The 25510-nt window shown below is 41.6% G+C and overlaps 2 protein-coding genes across 3 annotated transcripts in view; one reads left to right on the top strand and one right to left on the bottom strand.

Annotated features, from left to right (window-relative positions):
• The window catches only part of mylk4b (myosin light chain kinase family, member 4b), a 37914-nt gene that overhangs the window by 187 nt on the left and 12217 nt on the right, over positions 1-25510 (top strand). Inside the window, exon 2 of the mRNA XM_030726778.1 lies at positions 5129-5381. Coding sequence (XP_030582638.1) covers positions 5129-5381 — 253 coding nt within the window. The remainder of the gene's footprint in view (positions 1-5128; positions 5382-25510) is intronic.
• LOC115778625 (ABC transporter F family member 4-like) lies at positions 19408-22450 on the bottom strand. Of its 2 annotated transcripts, none has more exons than XM_030726782.1 (2): positions 20324-22450; positions 19408-20143 (listed from the first exon to the last, which is right to left on the bottom strand). In XM_030726782.1, the coding sequence occupies exons 1-2, from the start codon at positions 21579-21581 to the stop codon at positions 19737-19739; spliced, it is 1665 nt and encodes a 554-aa protein (XP_030582642.1). In that variant the 5' UTR covers positions 21582-22450; the 3' UTR covers positions 19408-19736. The 2 variants fall into 2 exon arrangements, with proteins under 2 accessions (XP_030582642.1, XP_030582641.1); XM_030726781.1 differs by having other exon boundaries at positions 19409-21934; positions 22093-22130.

Raw genomic sequence — 25510 nt, 5'->3', positions numbered from 1 at the left:
GAGTCTTCAGGGCTACTGTTGTAGCCTCACCACTGCAGGATTTTCCATGGAAAAACGTGGAAAATCATTCATCACTGTCATATTCTTTTTGAATAGTATAAGAAACATTTTTGCCTGCCGATAGTGACTGTTTCTGTTAACGATAAATGCAAAGTCACATTAAACATTTTTTGAATTCTAACACCTCCTCTCCTTTGGGATCAATTGCCTCAACTGCAAGATGCTGCTTGTCAAGTAACCCGTATGCTGTGCATTTGCCATACATTTATCCTCTGGAAGCTTTGGTTTAAAACATATTTGAAAAAAAATATATCATATTTTAAATGTAGACTTTAACAAAGATGTCTTTATCACACTGTCAGAGGGTTGTCATCACTGCATTTATGTGTTTCAATGCAGTAATTGGGAAACATTTAATTATTAAAACCTGCAGATTCATACCTAACTTTGTCTGCAAAGCGGAAAGCAGCTGTTCTCACTGTGGACTCAAACGAGGGCACTGCTTTGTTCTTGGCAAAACGAGAAAGTACACTGAGTGGAAGTTCTACTGTTACACTCTTCTGCCTGGGTTGCTGAGTTGTTGTCAGCCGGAAGGATTGGAGGGGCTGCGGGCACTGAATATGCCTAATGGGTATCAAATTAGAGCGTACATTCGTACTCTGCATGTTTATATGTGAAACTGCTGTCTGTTTGCACAAGATCTAGGGTGATGCCTGTACAGAGTTTGTGAATTTTTCTGTCCTCACGTGAACTCCATGTACCTCAAATGACTTTAAATATACATGCATGCATATTGTATGTGGCACTTGCAGTAGAATTTCAGGGTTGCTTGGGCTCAGTAACAAACTGGCCTCAGCCTCAGAGAACCTCCACAATCCGATGGCTGACTGTGACTTGGCTTAAACTGTGATGAAAGTGTGCTGGCAAGCTGAAAAGGAGAGAATGCTGAGTTTAGATGGAGAAAAATAAACCTGCCGATCACTTGATATTATCCTGTCGGGCAGTCGACACTTTTAATTTGATGCCTGTTCGTTTGAAGTGACCGCTGGCCCCTCTAATGAAGCAGTGTGAACTGGGAAACAGGGTCAGGATTTCTCTTTAATTTTCTTGATAAAGGTTAGTGTTGAGCAGCATGTCTTTTAAAAAAATTAAAGAGCTGCACTTGTTTGAATATGTTTTTAAATGCTATATATACACATTATGGCGTGTTTTTGTTTATTTATCCATTTGGTGTGATGGCAATGTTCTGTACTATTCTATTCTCCATATAGACACACAGACACCTCCCCCACATTCCTCTGGTTTATAGGCTTTGATGGCTGTTTCCATGCAGCTACAGCTACTAAACCAGGACAGCAGAGGCCCCAGAAAAAAAGATAGCAACCTGGGGTTGAAGACAGTCCATTCCAAGCCACCCCTCCTACTTAAGCTGACTGGCACTAGACTGGCCTAACACTTAAAAAAAGGCTCCTAATCTGCTCCATGGGTGTTTCTGTACCATGCCTACATGATAAAAACAAACCCCAGCAGAGTTCGGCCTTAGATTACCTCCACACGGCTGCACGAGTATTGCCTGAATACACAAATGCATGCACATGTGCACACAATGCAAGCAAACGGACATGCAGCAGACAGCGTGTCTCCTCACGCCACTTAATGTAATCATAGTTAAGTGTGAGTAACTAGCAGCAGATTATTTCTGCATTTGCTTTTCAAGTGTGTCACAAGAAACATTTGTGCAGAATTCGTTCACTGTGACTCAAATCTGCACATACGCAATGCTTTTATGTGCTGCCTGTGCTGCAGTCTTTAATCTAAGCAGGATAAAAGTGCCCTAAACCCAGCTTTGTACCAGGACGCCACGAGAACAAAGTTATTTCTTAAACGCGTTAAACTCAAATCTACTTTTCACTACTTAAACATTTTAAATTGGCTATTTATATAATAGAGCATGTAGTTCCACTAAGGGTATTTGTGAATGGCCTGGTTAGTACTTTACAGTGACGGCAAACTTTATTACTCCAGCACCATCTGTGCCCTGGCAATCATTTGAGAAGACCTAAAGAGGCACAGAGGAGTGTTTTATTGTCACCTGTTGCTTCTGTCTTTCATTGTGTCGCTCGCTTTGATTCTTTTCAATGCCTGCAGCTTGTACTTTGTACAATTAGCCTGTTACAATAAACCCACAGCTATGTACAGACTTTGATGCGGGATTTAGCCACAATCCTTAACACAGAGATCTATTTTTTCTATCAGCTGCTATTAGTATTGATATCATACATACATCAAAACTTTTTGAAAATTTCTTTTAGTCCCTATAAACAGCTAATCTGCACAGATTTTGACATTTTGAATGTCTGTAGCTCGGGTTCCACACACATTGATGTGTCCTCATATTACTGTACTCTTGTGGCCAGCTTGGCATTTTAGGGGGGATTTGAAAGATGCCAGCACTACTAGTTTTTTTCTGCCGCTCATCTAAACATACATATGAGGCTTCACAGAGTCCCAAGGGTCTTCATGATTCATTGCTGCTTTAAGAGTTACGAGACACATGCAGTTCTTCCTATCAGTTACATGGAAGGATTAGGATGGAGAAGACAGACAGGAACCCCCCTGCCATTTTATAGAGAGGGATTACTAAAGGCCGCCAAGCTAAGCAAACATACACAAACTACAGCATTGCTTGGACACACTCACTGCCAGAGCACACATAAAACACAGCCACATACCCATCCACAATGCCCTTATGTCGTGGGTAGCTGAAACAACAACTGGAATGAGTCAAACTGACCACAATGGAAAGCAATCTAATCAGCTTTAATTTCTGTCCGCCCGGCAACAAGCCTTTTGACAGCTCATGTCCCCTAATGGTTTTTCAGTAAGGGAGGTTTTTCCATATCTGGTGATAGCATGCCCCTTGACCTTCACCCCGCACTGTGGAGAACCCAAAATAAAGCCCTATAAAGTAAGTGGCCAAGGGTCAGCCTGTCTCCCAGAGCTAACAGGGCAGGAAAGGGCTGTGAGCCATCTCAGCACCAGCTGACAGTCAAAGCAGGGGGGGGGGGGGGGGGGGGGGGGGGGGTCGCCTTTGGGTCTCACAGTGAAAGATGGAGATACTTCTTTAAAATTAGTAATATGGAAATATAACAATGTTCTATTCATTCGATTCAGGGTGATCAAAAATCAAATGTGTTTAATGCAAAAGTTTTTTACGTGTTCCTCAACAATAATAAAAAAAAATGGCAGTGATCGTACTTACTGCTGTGTGTCATCCCACCCTGTAACAATGTTACTGTGAAAGCTGGTCCCATATTATCAGGAATATTTGTGCATTCAGCTTAGCTGGAACAAAAAATTGATGTTTTTAAAAATGTTTAATCAATAAAGAGTGGTGCCTGGCGGACATCTTTATATACATTTATACTAATGGGTGCATTGATATCAAATGTCCAGTGTAAGGCTGGTTCTGCCTACACAACTGCACAAAACTCTTTCTCCTGCTCCTCACTAATTTACCTCGCAGCTATCTGATGACTCTCCCACACCCATATCTTGTAAATGATTACACTTCATCCCACGTCGGTTTTGAGAAGGGCATCAGCAAAATGCCCCAGTTACAGGATAGTTTTCATCAGTTGCATAAACTGCAGTTGTGGTTTGTTCTTTGTGTTCCAGTGTTCCTACTTGCTGCTCTGATCATGAATATGAACGAAGTCTCGTAACTCTGTTAAAAAAAATATATATATACGTTTGCAAATTTCAGTGAATTAAAGAAGTGCACTTGAGTTGTTTTGTGATGTTGGTTACATTTTGTCCCCAGTTGTTAAAGATTCTTTGCAAATAAGTGTTTACACAAATATTCAAGCCAAGCATTCAGCAGTGCCTCGCAGAAAGCTGCAGTACAATTAACAAATCTTGTGCAACTGTTGCAAAATATGACACCTTTCCACAATCTCATGTTACATTTGCAGACTTTATCAAACAGGTTTGAACTTTTATCTAAGTTCTGATACATTTTAACTATCAGTATATCGTATACTGATAACAGTGAGTTGCATAAAACCAGTTGAAAGGTACATATAGAAATAAAAACGATTATAGAATTTAAATTTCTCCCCACTATAAACAAATCAGCACATGTAAAGAGGCCAATATAAGAAGCAGTGACAGGTGCATCCATGGCCACTCTTTTAGTTCACTGAAGCTGAAATCCTACCCTGAGAAAGCCTCTGATGCTGAAGAACAGCTCTGGCTGCTACACACAGGCTGCTTTAGAGGCTTATGCACCATGCTGAAACTACAGCCACTCTCTGCCCTCTGTAATTGTCAAGCAAAGGCGGAACATTTACACTCTAGAGGTATAAATATCCCCAGTGATCTTCCATGACTCCCCTAGAGGCTCAACAGGTAGAGCGCAGCAGAAAGCCAGCTGTCGCTAGCAGGCGTCAGAGCAGATTTCTCCACCACATCATCCGTCATCTCATTTGGATCTGAGATAGTGCTGCCCACGGGAGGCCTGGATCAAAGCATGTGGGCTGCGCAGCTATTTCAACAGTGTAGATTAGAGCTGGGCAAGCGCACGCTGTTAATAGCAAGGTAGCAATCCCCTTTAATATCACTGTTGCATTACTATAGTGAAAGCAATTTTCAAATCATTGAAGACAACTGCTGTCCGTCAGTGTTATATTTTCATGATCTTTGCATCATCAGTTGCCTGTCATACATAAACAATTTACTACAATCTAGAGTCGGTTTCAAGATTTTCACTGTCACTCCGGTTATTTCCTATCACGGCCATCAGGGAGAACAGACATTTGGATACTTTAAAAGTTTCAGAGCATCCATTAGTGGTACTTCCATGTTAGCTCGGCAGCCTGCACACTCTGATCCGTGCACACCACTCTCTAAAGACTTCAGTCCTTCCTCGTGCAGTCAAAATTTAAAAAGTAGCAGATCCATTAGAAGTTCTAATGGGCAACTGTTGGCAGTTTTATGTAATAAGGCATGGAATACATCTTTTTACGCTGATTGTTTCATCATTGTAACAGCAGATTTCATCCACATGATGGATCCATGAATGCAGGATGCAGGAAAATATTTAACTTTAATCTTGTCATAATTTCAGGTCAGACAGGAAGACTCCCTGTAACGAGTTACTTTCTGCTAAGAAGAATGGAAAGCCTCCTCCATCAGCAGTACCACCACCCATACCCATGTCTCCCATTGTTGAAAAGATGGAGGGACTGAAGGCTATTCGCAACCGCAGCAACAGCCTCCGCCTGGGCCGCCTGGCTTTCTACCGTCACCTGGAGAAGGTGGAGACCATGCGCTGTTTCTGGGAGCTCAAACATGTGGAGCTGGAGGGAGGAAATCAGCAGGTAACATGCACTCATTTTACATTCCTTGCTCTTGTTGTCCACACAGAGATAACTTTAATCTAATCTGGTTAGCTCAAAGATTTTTCCTATTCATTTCTGATTTAACTGGCAATCAAATATCAGATGCTGAGCTTCTCAATTCATCATCTGTCCGTTTTATGTCTGCAACCCAGTGCGCGCTGATAAACCACGAGAACTGTAACATTTTTGTCCTCCTTAATGGAAACACTTGTGTTGAATCTGAGTGTGCAGTGAGGGGGAAAGGAGAACTACAATAACTGAGAGCAAACACTATTCTGGCTGGCAGCGCCTCCTAGAAGGCACAACATGTCCTGACCAGAGCTGGCATGTAGGAGGCCTTGACAGAGGAAATACAGCAAGCTCACTAGAGGGCGCCGCAGATCTTTCCCATTTTTTTTTTTATTGCCTGTTTAAACCTCCTCAGCTCTGCCTGTGTCTCACACCATGCACACTGCAGATAAAAAAAAGTGAATTTGGCTCAGTGACACAGGTCTAGTTGCCACACGATGGCAGGCCTGGACTACTTTACTCTGCTTATTTAGAAAATGAATAGATTCTGCTGGGCTCCAACTCTTTATAAATATGAGCTATGGTTAATGTCAGTTACTGTTAAGAGAAACTGTTTACATGTAATGTCTTGGAGGCATTCTTAAAGTATCAAAATCCTTATTTTTTTTATTTTAATGCCTTTTTATGGTAAGACTTTATACTATGAAGCATTAGTAAGGTATTAGTAAATCATAATTCATAATTTATAAACCATGCCTTGTTATATAAAGTGGTGCAGACACTTGAAATGCAATGTAAAGTGTGCCGTAGAAGCATATGACACTCAGCCATAAAGTCCACGTGTAAAAAAGTGATTTGGGTTCATTTAGATTGCACAACAGTAAAATAGAAAAGTCCTCCTCCATCCATCTTTTGTATATTCCAGCTGTGTGCTACATCTGTTTTATATGCTGAAGGATACACCAGTGCTCCTCATCCACTCATCTCTGTCCTCGCTTCATCGTATGCATTTTAGCAACTGACACATCCTTCAACAGGGCGCACTGACGCTGATTTTTGAGTCGCAGGCAAGAGGACCCAGCATGCATGCCTCTCAGTGAGGGGAGGTGTCCTTCAGATCTACTGGCCTCATTACCAAATGCTGACATTCCTGCCCCTTCTCTCTTTGTGTAGAGGTTCTCCTCATATTCCCGCTGGGAAATATTTTTCCTCCCAGGGGTCCTGCTGAGCAACATCTACGACCCCCGTAACCTCCCAGCTGTTGTTGCTTGTTAAACCGAGCTTGCTTTAGAGTGCTGCACCTTTAAAGTCTTTTGTCTTTCTGAAAAGGTTTATTATTTATTTTATTATTGTATTAAATAGAAAAATGAAGGTTCTCAGTGCAGAGAAATCTTGACAAAGTGGACAAGAAAAGGTCAGAGAAACATTTAAAAGCAGCAAAGTTAAATCTGTAAATTAAGTTTGGCAGGGTGATCACATTCCACTGTCACTGTATAAATCAGCAGCTCCATAGAGACAGATAGCTGCCGCGCGCGCGCGCGCACACACACACACACACACACACACACACACACACACACACACACACACACACACACACACACACACACACACACACACACACACACACTTAGGTGCAGAGTCCGAAAAGGAAACTGCAGTCCTTGCAACACTGACAGAGTAGATGTATGCTCCACCTACAAGCATGAACAGTGTTTTTTTTTTTACTCCCTCTTTCTAAAGTGGAATTTAGTGTTTTATACATCCAAAGATTCTGCTTTATGTTTCCCAGCTGCAGCTGCTGGAAAAAGAAAGTTTTCACAGGACTCTATCCAGTCCTGGAAAAAAATCAAGTACACCCTTACTGCTTCCAGAGGAGTTAGGAGGGTATGTAGCAGCCAGGTCCTGACTGATCATCAGCGAGTGTAAGCACCTTCATAAAAGCAGACATTTTGGCAGTTTGCTGGGTTAATACAACACCCAGAGCCGGCCCAAGCCTTGAAGGGGCCCTAAGCAAGATTTGATTTGGGGCCCCCTCCATACTGCTTCGTTGTCCCCTGAACTTAATCACTATTAATGCTGAAGGGTTAAAGTTGATTATTAATTTTTTTAGGATGCATTACTGTTTCAGCCTTTTCAATTCAATTCCATTTTATTTATACAGTGCCAACTCACAACAAACAGTCGCCTCAAGGCACTTTATACTGTAAGGTAAAGACCCTACAATAATTACAGAGAAAACCCAACAGTCATCCTAATCTGAAAAATAGAGAGGGTGTCTGTCTCCTGAATCCAAACTGGGAGCTGGTTCCACAGAAGAGGGGCCTGAAAGCTGAAGGCTCTGCCTCCCATTCTACTATTAAGTATCCTAGGAACCACAAGTAAGACAGTAAGCCAGAGAGTGAACTGCTCTATTGGGGTGATATGGTACTCTATCTATCATTTGGGATCAGCTGAAGGCTTTTCAGAGAGCTTTTAGGACAGCCTGATAATAACAAGTTACAATAGTCCAGACTAGAAGTAATAAATGCATGAATTAGCTTTTCAGCATCAGTCTGAGACAGAAATATTAGAATGTAGCCAACTCAATAAATTAGTGTTGCTACAAGTGTACAAATCTGGACAGTTAGAATAGTCTCTTCTTTCTTTTAGGACATTGGCGTATGTAAAAAATGAAAACAAACCAAAAAAGTTTAATGACAAATGTAGGTGAGCTTGGGGGCCCCCTGGTGGTCAGGGAGCCCTATGCAGCCGAATATGTCGCCCATGCCTCGGGCCGGCTCTGACAACACCTTCCCATTAGTGGACGTCCCGGTAAATTCACCCCAAGGTCAGACCATGCAACGCTCAGAAAAACTGCAAACAACCCACGAGCTACTTCTCAGACTCTACAGGCCTCAGTTAGCACATTAAATGTTAAAGTTCCTGACAGCACAATTAGATAAAGATTTGCTGCAATGACATGTTGCAATAGCTCAAGTCCAGAGCTCAACCTGACCGAAATGTGGTGGTGGAACATTAAGGGAGCTGTGCATAAACAAATGCCAGCAAACATCAACGAACTGAAGCAATGTTATAAAGAAGAGTGGGTCAAAATTCCTCCACAATGACAAAAGAGCCTGATAGTCATATAGAAAAGTTACACTTCAAGTATAACTACAAGCTACTACTGAATCACTGGGTGTACTTAGTTTTTCATAGGACTGCATAAAGTTCTGTGAAAACTTTCATTTTTACATAACTGTATAATCTTCCTATAAATAAAATAATACAAAAATGTAAAAGACAAATAAATAATCACACACCATGGAGAGCATAATGCACTTCAGCTCTTGTTTTGTTGTCACCTGTGCATCAGTTGGCCAGAGAAGATAAACTTAGCACCACACAGTTGCAGGTGTTTGTTTACAGTCATGCATGCCTGTGTAACTGTTTGCCATCATCTGCAGTGATGCGTGCACATGTCTGCGCCCATTTGTGAGGCTTAAGGAGGAAAAGCGGCTGCCTGGGAGACAGAGTAAGGAGTATTCAAACATGCATGAAGTGCTGTGTCTGAAGTTAAAGGATACCAGAGGGGTCTCACTAACATGCCAGCAGCACCAGGGGCAGCAGCAGGCATCTGATTCTGCGTACGGCAACGACACCCTGAACCCTACACCACCTGTCCCCTTCTCGTCTCAGAGACAGCGTGTTCTCTCCTTTTAGGTCCTGTGGTGGGAGGTAGGGAGCAAGCCGGGTGGAGGGTGAATGGGTGGCTGGGTAGGCGGGTGGCTTGACTCCACAGAAATCCTGTCCTTGTCTGATACTGCAGCAAGCAAAGGATTGAGCATTCAGTGATACAGGAGCCTGGCTCTTTCATAAATAACGACTGCTGCCTCTTCCCATGTCAACATCTTGTTGCCGGCCACCCAAGGAGGCAGCGAGGCTGAAATAAGACGGGCAGCCTGTGCAGGCAGACAGCGAGGACGGGAAGAGGAAGACTTCCATCATGGAGAACTTCCTAAGGGATAAAGATCTTTGGATATTAGGGAGCGTGTGTCTGGTGGCCACTTTTCTGTGGCGACGGCTGTGGAAATTACTCTCCACAAAGAAGCAAAGAAAGACCACATCATCTTCAGATGCAGAGGTAATAGAGCAAGAGAGCAGTTTAGGTCAGTGCACCTGTGTCACAGCTGTACAGGTGAGTATGGGAGCACGTGTGAGGTTCATTCAATCTAAACAACAGAAGTGTAAACAGGAAATTTGGCATTGGTCACGCTGTGGATTATGTTAGAGGCCGACAGGCTGCAGCTCTGTGTGAACCAGAAATTAAGTAATGGATGTTGTCACATTATCACCCCTACTGACGCCAGAGTGATGTAATCTGAATAGATCCTGGTTTCGTTGATTTTGACTGTTACTGTCGATTACTGGCCAGGCCTGGGAAGATTTCCTTTTCCTCTGTTAAGGCATTTGCTTACACACTTATAAAACAAGCAGGAACAAGTGGATTTGGACTAGTTGTGGTTTCAGATCCAGAGGATTGAAATATTTTGGAATGTGTTCCAGTTAGTGGAATCAGAGACGATGATCTACCAGGTGTCCTGCTGTGTGTGCACATGCGTGTGTGCACGTGGCTGCTACCTCAACCACTTCTCTTTTGTAAAAGAAATTCTGATATCAGTGGGACCTGCAGGTAAAATAAAGGTAAAATGAAAAAAATTAATTCATTCTCTAATTGATTGAAGGAAAAAAAACATCTCCGCCATGAACATTAATGTGTATAAGTCAACTCACAGACTTTTAGTAAGATGACAAGCACAATTGTGTTTCATGTGCAACACTGGTAGTTGCATGGATTATCTGAATCCACTGCTACAGTGTTATGATAGCAGTAGCTATTGGCATTGCTTGCAGGTATTTTGATTATCATACGTGCAAAGAAGATCCTAAAATATCTCAGCTCAGCTATGCTGGTGTTATCTGTTGGTAGGCTCTGATTTCACTCCAAGAAGAAGAGTTGTGTTTCTGATCATGTGAACATGGTCCACTGACTTGACTGATGAGGTCTGTTTTATAGTGGCAGTAAAACTAATCAGCTCAGTTATCTCTGGCATCACTGACATTTTTCATCTGCACTTAGGCTGAGCTGCTGCAGTCCACTAAACACACTGCTTTAACAAAATACTACAACAACAACAGCATTGAGGCATGTGAAGCCATATTTCGTGCCTCTGAAGCCAACGTGTGAGTGTCGGTGGAAAGCATTACGTCATCGTACATGCGTCAAACACATGTCACCAGGAGTGACATCTAAATTAATATCCAGCAGCACTTAACTCCACCACTCCATACAGACAAGCCTATGCACTCTACACTCGAAGCACACTGTGTTCAGTAAGCCGGTTTATTATGTTAACATAATCCAGCAGGAAGTAAATGTGACCCTCTCCCCATAAAGTCGGGCGCTGTGGTGCTTCAGCAGTTAATGCCTGTCAGTGTCAGCTTAATATTTTTTATTGCTCTGTCTTGTTCTCACACTGACAGATTACTGTTAGATTTACAACTCTGCTCATCATTTCCACTACTGCCAATACACAAGTGTGTCAACATGTCACAGCAATGTTAGCACAGAAGATCATGTTTTTAAATTGTTTTGTTTCAGGTAGGTGCAGCGGGTTAATCCTATTTAAATGAAATCTGTCCAGGGTGTTAAAACAACATGTTTTTTTCTGACTTTCAACTTTATTTCTTTCAGTTTATCTGCTGAAAGAAATGTCTGCACACCTGAATGAGTGACATTTGTGTTGGAGGAAAAATCTTTTTTTTAAACAAACTCCACTTACTTTTTATAAACTCTGTATGTGTTGCCACGTTCCATTCATGCCAAAGTACACAAACCTAAATACATGCAGGAACGCTTCTTCAACTTCATACAGTATTTGCACAAAAAGCCAGCCTGCAGAATCCAGGAAAAAAAAAAACCATTCATCCTCTTCAGGTGGCCAGCCTGTCACAGGGCTAACACAGAGAGACAGACAACCATTCACACCTATGGACAATTTAGAAATCTCCAATTAACCTAACCCCACTAACTGCATGTCTTTGGATTCCGCACAGAAGGACCATGGCTAAGGTGGAATTGAACCTAGGACCTTCTTGCTGTGAGGCAGCAGTGCCAACCACCACACCACCGTGCCCCCCCATGAATAAATATATTACAGTTTATAAAATTTCACCACTAGATGTCAGTAGATTGCAGATTGTGGTCAACAGAATTCTGTTTTCATTCCCCTCCCAATACAAGTGCATAATCCTAGCTACGGTGGCCACTGTAGGACAAACAACTCGGGCTGCCATTCATCTGTAGTGAGCATAAGCTGTCAGCCCGCTGTTTACCTCAGCTGTCAGTATGCTGGGTGTCCACAGCTATTTATTCTGGAGGAGGCTGTAAAACTTTGTGAGTCTGATATGAGTTGATGAGTCAGTGAAACTCGCTTCTGTCTGATGACAGCGATACTGAGGTGTCATCGGACACCTAATGGGATATTGAGGAAATCCTGAACATTTCTGTTTGTTAGCGCTGCTGTTTTTGCTGCTGTTAGCCAACAGTAGTTAAACTTTCTTTGAAGGGGATCTAATGTTGTTGGACTCCGACACTTAGTGAATAAACTCTCATACAATATGAGAATGTAATCAACCTGTTTATCAGGCGGAAAGTGTCACTTTTTAGGACACTTGCGCTTAACTGACTAGCCAAATATGGTACCGAATACGGAACAGAGCAAACATCAGTCACCTTCTCTACATGGATGACATCAAGCTGAATGCCAGGAGTGAACAAGACATCGATTCACTGATCCACAACACTAGGATCTACAGCAGTGACATCGGAATGTCATTAGGACTGGAGACGTGTAGTCGGATAGTAACCAAGATAGGGAAGGTAGTCAGAACTGAGGGGATTGCACTACAGAAGGCAACATTACAGACACTGAGGACAGCCACAACTACCTTGGAATCCCACAAGAACCATGAAGAGGCCGCCAGGAAAGCTGCAAACACCAAGTACCTGCAGAGAGTAAGGCAAGTCCTGAGGAGTCAGCTGAATGGGAAGAACAAGATCCAGGCAATGAACACCTACACCCGACCAGGCATCAGATACCCTGCTGGGATAATAAGCCAGCCAAAGGAGGAGATAGAAGCCACTGACATCAATACAAGAAAACTCCTTAACATGTGTGGAGGGTTTCACCCCAAATCTAGCACCCTGAGACTGTACGCTTAGCGGAAGGAAGGAGGCCGAGGACTAGTGTCAGAACCACTATCCTGAATGAAACAACAAATATCCATGAGTTCATCAGGAAGATGCTTAGTGAATACTTCAGGCAGAAGAAACCCGAGAAAGAAGAAGAGTAAGAACAGGAACCATCATGGAAAGACAGGCCTCTGCACAGCATGTACCACTGACAGATAGAAGAAGTGGCTGATACTGAAAAATTCTACCTATGGCTGGACAATGCTTGGTTCAAAGACAGTACAGAGGTACTAATCATGGCAGCACAAGAGCAAGCTCTAAACACAAGATCGATAGAGGCTGGGGTCTACCACACCAGGCAAGACCTCAGGTGCTGTCTGTCCAGAGACGCCCCTGAGACAATCCAACACATAACAGCAGGATGGAAGGTGCTAGCAGGCTGGGCATACATGGAATGCTATTGCTACGTCCCCGGCGCAGGGGTAACCTGGACATAACATGAGCCACCCCTCCCCACTCCAAACACTCCCAAGAAAAGGCCAGCAACACAGAATAACTGAGGGTGCAACAAACAAAAGGTTCTAGTGTTCCCTATCCTTACCTAACCAAAACAAAAGACAAATATCTACGCTCCTAACCAAAAACAAGAGAAAACTGGTGTCAACAAAAATGGCTTCTCACTCCTACTTGACTGCTGCAGTGCTCAATATGTACAGTAGGTAAATGTTTACAATTTCTATATACAAACCTATTTACAAAACTCGAGGTCACCAATAACGGGACTAGAAATATACATTAGCACACTAATACACATTAGATCACTCCGAATCACTAACAAAGAGATTGGCTGTTGTTTTGATGATGAAATCTCGGTGTAACAAAGACCAGGGCATGAGACGTTGGTTGCTGTTCTGCATCCAAGTCAAGAATACAAGAGGGTTGTGGTCAGAGAACTCGATGGTTGGAACAGGGCTGGAGCAAAGGTACACTTCACCATAAACAAGTGGCCGGCATCAGAGCAGTTGCTTCTTGCGGCTGTTGGAACAATGAGCTACTAACTGTTTCAGTGTTCGTCTAGATCAGGGGTATTCAAATAAAATTTAAAGAGGTCCAGTCAGACAGAATTTCATGAGGCCAAGGTCCGGATGTTCAACTATTTAATCTGATGTATATATATATATATATATATATATATATATATATATATATATGTGTGTGTGTGTGTGTGTGTGTTTATATATATGTGTATATATAAGGTTTTGTTAGTTTTCAGAGCATTAGTTTTTATATTTGGTTTCATGCTTAGTTTTAGTTTAGTTTTCGTCAGTTTTAGTTTTTCATACTTTGTCAGGTGCGAGAGTGACTATTGCGTAATAATAACTCGACAAAAGATACCGTTTAAAAAACTGCATTCAACGACCAACTGTTCACAAAATAGCAGCATTACGTGTTTAATGTGTGTAATATTAAGGAAACATCAACATCAACAAGGAGAAACATAAAGAAAAACATGAACTCCAAAACTGAATAAACTCTACAACAAACTTCAGCGTCAGTGCAGAACACGTGGTGTTAAACATCAGAACACAGCAAATGTTGGACAAAAACAAACTGAACTCTTTGAAGGAATCAAAGTTCAAATCCAGCTGCATCCTGATGTTCTCACCACATGAAGCTGCTTCTGTTTTGGAGCTGCTCAGAGAGCTAGCTTAGCGGCCTCTGTACACAACCTACGTAAGTGGCCAACCATTTACGCTTGTGTAGCTGGATTGTGTGTGTTAATTACCTTGTGCCGGCTGGGACTTTTTTGGTCCTCGCTCTTTGTGCTCAGTTTTTTGGCTGCAAACATATTTGTCCCTCTTTTTCCACTTTCTTCATTTCCTCACGTCCATTCCGATAGTTCCAACAGTCTCCCTCCAGGAATTTGCCGACATTTGTGAGTCCTTATATTGATACTTTGATTATTATTCCTGATTGTTATTCTCTCACTGATAAATTCAAACACTGCAGCAAAAAGTAGCCAGAAACGCACAAGGACTGAACAGGTTAATCACAACCTTGTGGGCTTAGTGGACCCGACATGTAGTTCGATTTCTCCGGAGGCGCACGTCAGGTTACGTTGAAGGATCAGTGTGGTTTGACGGCAGACCGCTGCCATTACTTTGCATACCGATGCGGTGAGCACGCACGCACACAGTTGCCCGATGGCAGTGACGTGCGGTGAGGGTCGTGACTGGTGAGGCACTGACGTCATCACATCAGATTTACAAACATATAGCTTATTCACCATTTGATTGGCAACAGTTGTTTTGTTTAACATTAACATAGTCTGAAGCAAACCTTTTAGCTCCGGTGTTGGTCTTCCTTTAATTATTATCTTCTGCTTCGATTGAAAGTCCAGTTTAGAAAATTCTTTCAGTTGAGTTATGTAATCTTCCATGTTGAACATAAGGCCAAGCAACAGGAAAAACTAACTGGCCTTGCTAACTGTTTATGGTAGCTTGCCGCCGAGGAGTCGTAGAGTCCCTGGGATCACCAGCGCCCCCTACCATGAGGCACGAGAACTGCGTGCCTCACCTAGTGTCTCTTCGCAGCAGTTTCATGATCGCTCAACACAAGAATGCATTACACACACATACAGTTGTTAATGAAAAAAACAAAAAATAAACTGTGCATTATATACACCAGCTAAAATATGGAAATTTAGTTCATATAGTAAAAGTGCAGTGAGACCGGAAAGTAATCCGGTCTCACTGCATAGCATGCCAGCACAGTTAGTAGTCATTGGCAATGACTATACTGAGCCGCACCACGGATTGCGCAATCCGTGGTGCGGCTCGCCGGGCTGGTGCCTCACCGTTCGTCTCTTAGTATTTGACCGGCAAATGCGAAAATTCAGCGATTTTGAAAAAACTAATCTAAAAATGGTGTAGTTAAATGGAAAAGAACTTTAAAATACAAATCACTGAATGAATATAACCATTTAATTTATTTTTTAATTTTATATTTCCACGATGACAGGTGAGGCCGTGCCTCACCTGCCTCCCCTGACTGCACGTCACTGCCCGATGGCGCTCCCAGCTTAAACTGTTAGAGTGGAAAAAAATGATTTCATATGAATCCACAAGGGTTTTTTTTTTTTAATAAAATTACAAAAACAAAGGTCATTTTATATATAATTTCTGTTTGTTTTAATTATAAATTTTATTTATTTCAGTTACTGAAAATGTTTTTTGTCAGTTTTCATTATTTAGTTAGTTTTCATTAACTATAATAACCCTGTTTGTTACAAAGTTTACCAGCCAGCAGGAACCAGCTTGGTGGTATCACGTGGTATAGCCAAAGTCGCATGCAATTGGTCAGTGGGTTTCCTCGGACGCTTCACTACTACCGTAAGGACTGTAAAAGCTGCGCTGGTAAACCAGAAAGCGCTCAACAAGATTTTAATTACGTGGTTATTTCTGTTTTGGTATTAGGTTCGGGTCCGCTTGAGACATCATTTCGGTCCGGACCGAGGTCCGCCTATTGGTGATGGCTGGTCTAGATGATCGGTGTCAAGGAATCCATAGGTCCCACATTCTCTTCATAAAACCCCTTTCACTGGGGTTACACGTGTTGTAGAATTCGGCAGGAAACCCATACAGACACAGGAGAACATGCAAACTCTATACAGAAACGCCCTGGCCAAGGTGGAATTGAACCCAGACCTTCTTGCCATGAGGCAACAGCGCTGACCACTACACCACCATCCTGCCCTGATACAAACTTAATAAGTTAAATAACTGCCATTAAGTTCACATCAAATTCAATACTGTAAGTTTACAGTCAAAACCAGTAAAATAAATTCTATAAGATGAACTGGACCCTGGGTTTTTGCATAAGGCTTGTACAGAGTCAACTGTAGCTTATGTTAATACATGTGAGTATAGCTAATGTGAGAAGGGCTTCTCCTGCCTCAGATTCTCACACTTACATAGCTCAGATAAAATTAGCACGCACACAAATACATGAGGGATAGAGAAGAGTCCATAATGGCTTGAGTCCTGCAGCCTATAATGTGATGACTACAAGGTTAAAAAACATAAAGGAAGACATTTAGAACCAAGAGCCAGCTGGTTTTATTGGTTTTATTGGCTAAATTAAACCAAACTACACTTTGAAATTATATGGATTCCTTTATTTAGACCACTGACTTGTCTGTTTGAAAATGATGTCTGGGCATCACGCGATGTGCCTGTTCAGAAACAGTTACATTTGGTGTAAATTGTACATAAAGTTAAGGATACATAGTAGGGCTGCAACGATTCAGACGTAATTGATGACGTCGACTACAAAAATTTGTCGACGTAGAATTTCATCGTCGAAGCGTCGTACTTTTAAACCCATCCATCTATTTTGTTCCGCTTATCGGGTGATTTTGTAATTGCAATACACTACAGGAAGATATGGGAGCAGTATTGCCTCCATTGTCTGCCAGCATCAACAATACCAACGAAGAAGAAAGTAACAGAACGGTGTAACGCTAGTGGAACAGAGAGGACGGTGGAGAAAATGAAAGAAAATGGAGACAGACTGTCAAAGGTGTGGGAGCATTTGACAGCTGAATGCAGACTGTGCAAAGCAGAGCTTTCCTTCTACGGCAGCATCACTGCAGTGCTGAGCATTTAAAACGCCGGCACCCTGGAGCTGTGACGTCAGCTCTGGATGGCTACGTTAGTGCGTCGCTGATACCTGTTAATGTTTGTACAGTAAAGTTTCTGTTAGTTTACCTGTCGGAAACAAGCTCTCATGGATGATGTTTGCTAAGCGCCACCATTTCAGTGATGTAAGCTAACGAGTGAAGGACGATAAGAGCAGCTACGCTGGCTCCAATTTTTTTTCCTCATATTGATATCATCGTTCATTCTGAATAGTAAACCTCTGTATGAACTGAATCGTCTGTAAACTTTTCAGCTGTTTTGGACGGAAAAAACTTTTTGATTTAATTTGAAGCCTTATTTGAACTTTTGGACAGAGGCCATTTTTATTTATTTGCACATTATATTTTCATTTAAAAATAAAATTGCATTTACTTTAATATGCATTTTTTATTTGATATTTATTGTGATGGTCACATTAATGTTTAAAATACATTTGATTAGTTTCAAACTCGTATTTTTATGGGCCATTATTTTAATTGTGAGAAGAGAACAAGGTGATGTTAACAGGTGGGCAGACTTGAACAGGTGAGTTAAGATTGAAATAATCGTTGACTAATCGATAACAAAAATGACAGATTATTCGACTACCAAAATAATCTTTAGCAGCCCTAATACATAGGCACATGTTTTCCTTATACTATGCTATTGAGTTGTATCCTAACAGATGCTGAAACTCAAAGGTATAAGCGTTTTTCTCAAAAAAAAAAAAAAAAAGTAATATTTTTAACTCCATTTTTATCTAACAAGTGTTGGGTATAAAATGGGTATTGGTGAAACATGCCTGTCCTTTCAAGTTTCATTTCTTACTCAGAAGCAGAGCAGACATTTTCAGCTGGTAACTTTTAATTGTCAGTAACCATGAATAAATGAACATTAATATTAGCTAAGTTTTTACGAATTTATGTACATTCAGAGCTCCAAAAGGAGAAGTTATCAAAAATAATTTCAGTATACGTTGTTCAAAGCTACATGTACTTTACTGTTGTAATGTACTCTAACACAGTGATATATTATTATATTTATTTGGTATTTTAATATTTAAATATAACGAAATGCTAAGTGACAGGCTAAAAAAAAAAAGTACAGAATTTTACTCACCAAATCTGAAGTCCAAACTTCAGTGGTCTGTACTATAACAGGCTATATTATTTGTCAGATAATTCCATGAAAAGTTAAAAAAATAAAATAAAATTCACCAACATTAATCACAGGAAGAAAGTCCAATTCAGTGACTTGAGATCTAATCAGTGGTGGAGCGGTTAGCACTGTAGCCTCACAGTAAGAAAGTTCAAGGTTTCCGGTCCTTTGTCATGGTTGTGGGCCGGTGGACCAGGGGGTTGAGTTCCTTTTGTTGTAGTTTTGTTATTTTTCTGGTTGTGTTTCTTATAGTTTAGTTTTCTCAGTTTCTTGTTTGGGTGTTCTGTATTTAGTTTAGTTTTAGATTACCTGAGTAACTGGATAAGAAATACTTTTTCGTGTTAACAGTTCATCTGCATATTTTAACTTCTGTACTGAACATAGCTAGCAGTCTCACCCCACATAAGTGTTTTCGTTAAATTTGATATTCTAACATTAAACAATACGGGACAAAATTGATCTATGTAATGTGGGTCTAGGCATTAAGTTATTTCATAAAGTTCATTTGTAGTTCTGAACATATTTATGGTGGGTTTTTTTTCTACATTATTTGTCTGACCAAAGATTATTTTTCCTCTCTCCTACAGCCTCAATTATAAATACATGCAAATGATCAATTATGCAAATTAGGTGATTACGTCATATTCTATTTTCTATATTTTCTATTCTATTTTCAGTGGCGGAAAATTTCACGTATTTTTAAATACAAAACTTGACATTTATGTCATAGATGCACATATTGGCTAAGCACCATACAACTAAAATACTAGAAAGTCGCTCTCCAAAACAGGAATCTAACCATCAATCTTCCAATTAGTAGATAACCTGCTCTAACTCCTGAGCCAAAGCCACCCCAATAGCCAACACTAAGCAGCAATGATGATGGAATTGCAATTTATAAGGTTAAAACAGAGCTTGAAAGTCAGAATTTGGTTTGACCAGCTTTATTGTTCTTTATATTACAGAGAAATTACAGAGCAAATCCAACAATTGAAACGACCCCCTATGAGCAACCACTTGGAGACAGTGGGGAGGAACAACTCCCTTTAAACAGGAAGAAACCTCCAGCAGAACCAGGCTCAGGGAGGGGCAGTCATCTGCTGCGACTGGTTGGGGTTCATGTTGGTCACTTTCTCTTCTGGCGCTGGAGCCTTTCTCTCACTTCCTCCTCCTCTGCTATGTCTGGTCTACTAAAATATACACACACACACACACACACACACACACACGACAGCTGTCTATTGATAGCCTTCATTGCTGCTCATTTGAAGACTTGCGAAATTTGCAAGGACTCAAATATTCTTCTTCTTCTTCTTCTTCCTCTTCTTCCTGGATCCTGGATCCTCCAGCTTGATGGTTGTCAAGTTCTGGAGGTGCACCCTCTGAAGGTTCACCACTGCTTCTTTCAGTGTCATTCCAGACGTTTGGGCCAGTCCCTGGATCAGGGTTTGCAAGCCCGATTCTGTTGCTTGTGTGTGCTTCATTCTCCACATTGTCCTCTCTGGATCTTTTGGTGGATCCACTAGGCAACATTTCGTCCGTGACCTGCTGGTTGATGTCCTCGGGATCATCAGCATCACCAAACTCACACTGTCTGAATCTTTTTTTTTCTTGAGGTCCTTCATAATCTGGATCTATCAACCTCTTCCTGGATACACCAGGCAAAGGATCCTCTTCTGGGATGTTCTGGTGGACATCTGCAGCTTCTTCAGCTGCCTCATGAGCAATATCAGACTCAGTCCCTGGATCAGGGTTTGCAAACCTGATTCTTTTGCTCATGTGTGCTTCATCCTTCACATCCTCCTCTCTGGATCTTTTGGTGGATCCGCTGGAGACACCAGGCAAAGGATCCTCTTCTGGGATGTTCTGGTGGACATCTGCAGCTTCTTCAGCTGCCTCATGAGCAATATCAGACTCAGTCCCTGGATCAGGGTTTGCAAACCTGATTCTTTTGCTCATGTGTGCTTCATCCTTCACATCCTCCTCTCTGGATCTTTTGGTGGATCCGCTGGAGACACCAGGCAAAGGATCCTCTTCTGGGATGTTCTGGTGGACATCTGCAGCTTCTTCAGCTGCCTCATGAGCAATATCAGACTCAGTCCCTGGATCAGGGTTTGCAAACCTGATTCTTTTGCTCATGTGTGCTTCATCCTTCACATCCTCCTCTCTGGATCTTTTGGTGGATCCGCTGGAGACACCAGGCAAAGGATCCTCTTCTGGGATGTTCTGGTGGACATCTGCAGCTTCTTCAGCTGCCTCATGAGCAATATCAGACTCAGTCCCTGGATCAGGGTTTGCAAACCTGATTCTTTTGCTCATGTGTGCTTCATCCTTCACATCCTCCTCTCTGGATCTTTTGGTGGATCCGCTGGAGACACCAGGCAAAGGATCCTCTTCTGGGATGTCCTGGTGGACATCTGCAGCTTCTTCAGCTCCCTCATAAGCATTATCATTGTTGATTCCACCAGCAACAGCAATGTTATCATTATTTTCTCCATTCAGGTCAACAGGGTCAATAATGACCTCATCATCAATGTCGGCACCAACAGCAAAAATATCAGCATTTTCTTCATTCAGGTCAACAGGATCATAAAAGACCTCATCATCAATGTCGGCACCAACAGCAAAAATATCTTCATTTTCTTCATTCAGGTCAACAGGATCATAAAAGACCTCATCATCAATGTCGGCACCAACAGCAAAAATATCATCATTTTCTTCATTCAGGTCAACAGGATCATAAAAGACCTCATCATCAATGTTGGCACCAACAGCAAAAATATCATCATTTTCTTGATTCAGGTCAACAGGATCATTAAAGACCTCATCATCAATGTTGGCACCAACAGCAAAAATATCATTTTCTCCATTCAGGTCAACAGGATCATTAAAGACCTCATCAGCATTGTCGGCAACAACAAAATTGTCATTATTTTGCTGGTTGTCGACCTCAATGGGCATGGCACCAACATTGTGGTGAAAGATGCCATCCCCAGCAGGGCCCAGCCTACGTAGGAAATTTAGCCGATTTTCAAAGAAGGCCACCCTTTCCAAGAATCTGGCTGCAAAACTTGGTTCGTCTCCTCTGCCATCCATTTTTGATGTAAAATGATTTTAAAACCGTAATACAATGCGTGTTTGGGGTTCTGGTGCAGATACTTGCTTGTTCTAAACTCTGTGAATCTCTTTATGTCTTTAGGCTCCTACTTGAAGGTTCTGCTGATGACTCATCAAAGGCTCAAAACATCAAAGGCCTTTGTAGAAGCCAGACATATCTTGTGTTTACGTTGGTTGTCATGGTGACATGTATTGGCGGAGTGGATCACGTGGGTGTAGGTGGCACCAGCTGGCAGAGTTATAAACATAGACGCCTCGTTGACTGGATTGGCCCGCTGACGTTACGTAACTGTGTGTCCGCCATATTGGAGGAATCAAAGCTGCGCTGTGAACTAATACAAGTGAATGGACTGAACTTCATAAAGCGTCTTTCACACATTCAAATATGCACTAATATACACTGGGAAACTGTTAGGCACAAAAAATAATAATTTTGTTTTCAAAATGTTAGAATGGCCAAATACGATCAAAAACAATTCCTCAGTCTTACCTGTGTAAGGCAATATCATGTGATCCCGTTTTGACTGTAAAACGGTTCGAACAGCTCCATTCAGCACCAGAGTGCAGCGTCTCTCTCGTGTTACGTTGGCTGCTTTTGCCCCCTCCAATATGGCGGCGACGTTGACGTACGAGTCAGCGCTCAATGCGGCGTCTATGTAGGGATGGTAAGTTTGACACTGAAGTTCCGACACTGTGTCGAGCTTCCGAAGCGCAGGTGTTTCGAAACACTGCTCCGAAACCTGGTTCAAAACACCTACATCACGTGACCGTGGCTAAGCGAGGCTTCGGTGCGTTTCATTCATGCTGTTTCCAGGCGGCCGCGGAGCCGGGATTAATTTGTTTTTTCTTCTCTTTTTTTTTAAATTTAATAAACCTGTTTTTTTTTGTTTTTTTTTTTTGAGCTGGGCTTTGTAATTGCTGAATTATTATTATTATTATTATTTACCAACGCTATTTAATACAAGCAGTACACACACGTGTAACTTATTATTGTTTCTGTGGGCTGTGAAGAACGATATAGGCGACCCATTTACAAACAGGAGAAACATTTCTTTTGGTGCAAAAGTGGATCAACGAACTCACGCTGGAACAGCTGACTGTGAGCGCTGAAAATCCTCAATCCTCCATTTGTTTCTGCACACTGAATGACCTCTATTTATTTTCAGACATTAGAGGAACTTCCCCAAGTCTGACCTGCATCCACCCTCCGCTCAGTGTCCTCCTCAGTCATGTTGGTCGCCACGATCGCTGCAGAAGCATGAACCAAATAATTAAACTGAGATCGCACTGCATTAATTTCCTGGTCACATCGGTATTTATATTTTTCATTACCATATTGTATGAATTTTTATATAATTATAATTGAAATGTATCAGTAGAATTCAGTCTCGATAGCCGGGGATCGGTCCGCCAGGGCCTCTGCCCTCGGCCACCGCCTGACACACATTGCACCCGACCCCTACGACGCCTCCTGCGGGTGGTGGGCCTACAGGAGGGTGGGCCCATGTAACCTCTTAGGGCTGCGCCCAGCCGAGCACCACGGGCTAATGCCCGGCCACCAGACGCTCTCCCTCGAGCTCCCTCCCCAGGCCTGGCTCCAGGTTGTTACCTACATAACCTGCATATGAAAAGGGCACTAATCACAGTTTATTTTAAATATTTTACAAAGTAAACATACAAGGATGAAGTTTAGTTTTTCTGTGTTTTGACCTTATAAAAGGAGGGAATGCAGAAAAATTGTGCACACTGTGGCTTTCAAAACCATGGCTTATAAGTTGAAATGGCCCCCTGATGGCTACTCAGTAATGACCTCAAAAATTGATTTCTTGTACTTAAAAACCTAAGGAAAGCGATGTCATACAAGGGTCTACTGGTAACAGGAGCTGAGATATGTTATTTACTTTTTCTGATGGCGGCCATATTGGATTTTCTGCAAACTGGCCACCAGGGGGCCACCTCAACTTGTATGCAATGGTTTTTGAAAACCTTAGGTCCATACCTTTGACCATGCCAAATTGCAAAACTTGTCAAAAAGTGCAGAGTTTTAGTAGTGCCTACATTTAGGGATATACATATAGTACCAGTCAGTTTGGACACACTATGCGCACACTATGCACTCTATGCATATCCAGCAGTTATTCTATAGCGCAGTAGAGAAGAATCAGCATAATTAGACTGATTTACAAAGAATGCATCATAGGTGCAATATGTAATGCATTCTTCGTTATCATTGATAATTTAACTAATGATCTATATTCTTAAAAACATTAGTACTGATTATTAAATATGTTAAGCAGCTTTTCTAAAACATGCAAAAACAAAAGGAGCCTATGTTAGAGTGCAGGCCAACATGGAATTTCAGCTCTCAGTAAAACTGATGGCACATTGTGTTTATGGTCTGTCAGCGTGTACAGTAGATCTTCCATGGTAAGCACTGACTCTTTGGATGCGTGTGCCGGGGCAGTAGGTCAGGGCTCACAGTAACCAGAGAACAGCTGACAAAATGCTTTTGTTTCCAAATTCCCAAGTACTCATCAGTTCCATGCTTAGTCTGTGGTCATAGCCTTCCATCTAGTGGTAGCAAGACCAAAGTGCATCCTGTCATTAAAATACAGCTTCCAAACTTATAATTCCAAATAATTGTTATTCCAAAAGTAGTATCTGTATTACCATTTTACAAAATAACAGTACCAATAGTAATATGAAATAGCAAATGAATTGACATCGTACTGGCTTTGTTATTGTAAAAGTTATATATTATTTATGTTATATATTGCTGTATACTAGTGACTAAAAGACCATTGCACAATGATATTTTTGCACATACTGACCAGCTCACTACACATTATAGAAATCCATTAACATTAGTATTTATTTATTACTCTTTTTTTGACTCATCAGTTTCTTCATCAAATGATTTGCTGTCATTAATGTCAGACACATTTATGAAAACTTGTAGCTTCTCTCTGTTAAATTCTGTGTATCAGATTTGGGTATTCTGGAGGACCATCTTAAGATGACTTCCTTGGTGTGATGTCGTATAAATGTGACAATGTGATTGGGATTGGATTGGATATAAACAGCCCATCACTTCAGGGATGTGCATGTGTATCCATTTTCAACTTTTCACAGTTAGGGTAAGAACTAGGGTTTCATTTGTCATTTTCATTTGTGAAATGACTTGTGAAAAACAAAAAAGGCTTAGTGATAACATGTGAAATGACTTCAGGAAATTGGCGCCATGTCATGAAGCCCAGCTGCATGTGATGATTTCAGATGCTAACGGGCAGCACAAAAGCACAACCAGGAAACACACAGCAAAAGCATATGATAATAAATATAATTAAACACATGTAAACTTAACTGTTCACTAAACTGCGATAGCTTTGTGTTCATGTGTTTGTGTGTGTGCATGTTTTGGGGGAGTGGGACTGACAAATTGTCCACGTATTCTTTTGGATCATATCGCACACAACTGTCTTTATGGGACATGATGCTAATAATCAGTGGGTGTGCATACATTTAAGAGTGTACATACAGAACACACAGTCGAGGCTACATCTCTGTGCAATAACACTAAATATCCAGTGAGTTTGTTTCACCTTTTCCCTGTGGAGTATTTCCTCATACTCAAAAACATATCCTGTAGTAGGACCATAACCCTGACTCAGAACAAAAGTGAGTTCACCAGTGATCTCCAGCTGTCCCAACTGCATGAAGATGGTTATAGAATTACCTGTAAATGCCAGGCCATGTGGGCTGTGTCTCTCTGCATGTCTGCAGCATGGCTAGACTGGTGCCCATCAGGAAGCTTTGGCACCAGAAGAGTCTCAAGTTTCTGTACAAGAAAAGTTATGATATAATAAATCTAAACTGTTAGCTTTTAATTTTGCATGAAGTTTAATGCT

Source organism: Archocentrus centrarchus, chromosome 4 (assembly GCF_007364275.1).
Source record: "Archocentrus centrarchus isolate MPI-CPG fArcCen1 chromosome 4, fArcCen1, whole genome shotgun sequence".
Classification (NCBI taxonomy): domain Eukaryota; kingdom Metazoa; phylum Chordata; class Actinopteri; order Cichliformes; family Cichlidae; genus Archocentrus; species Archocentrus centrarchus.
This window is presented reverse-complemented; position numbering and strand designations above follow the sequence as displayed.

Coding starts and splice junctions, on each gene's coding strand:
- LOC115778625 (XM_030726781.1), bottom strand. CDS start 21,581: ATGGATGGCAGAGGAGACGAACCAAGTTTTGCAGCCAGATTCTTGGAA.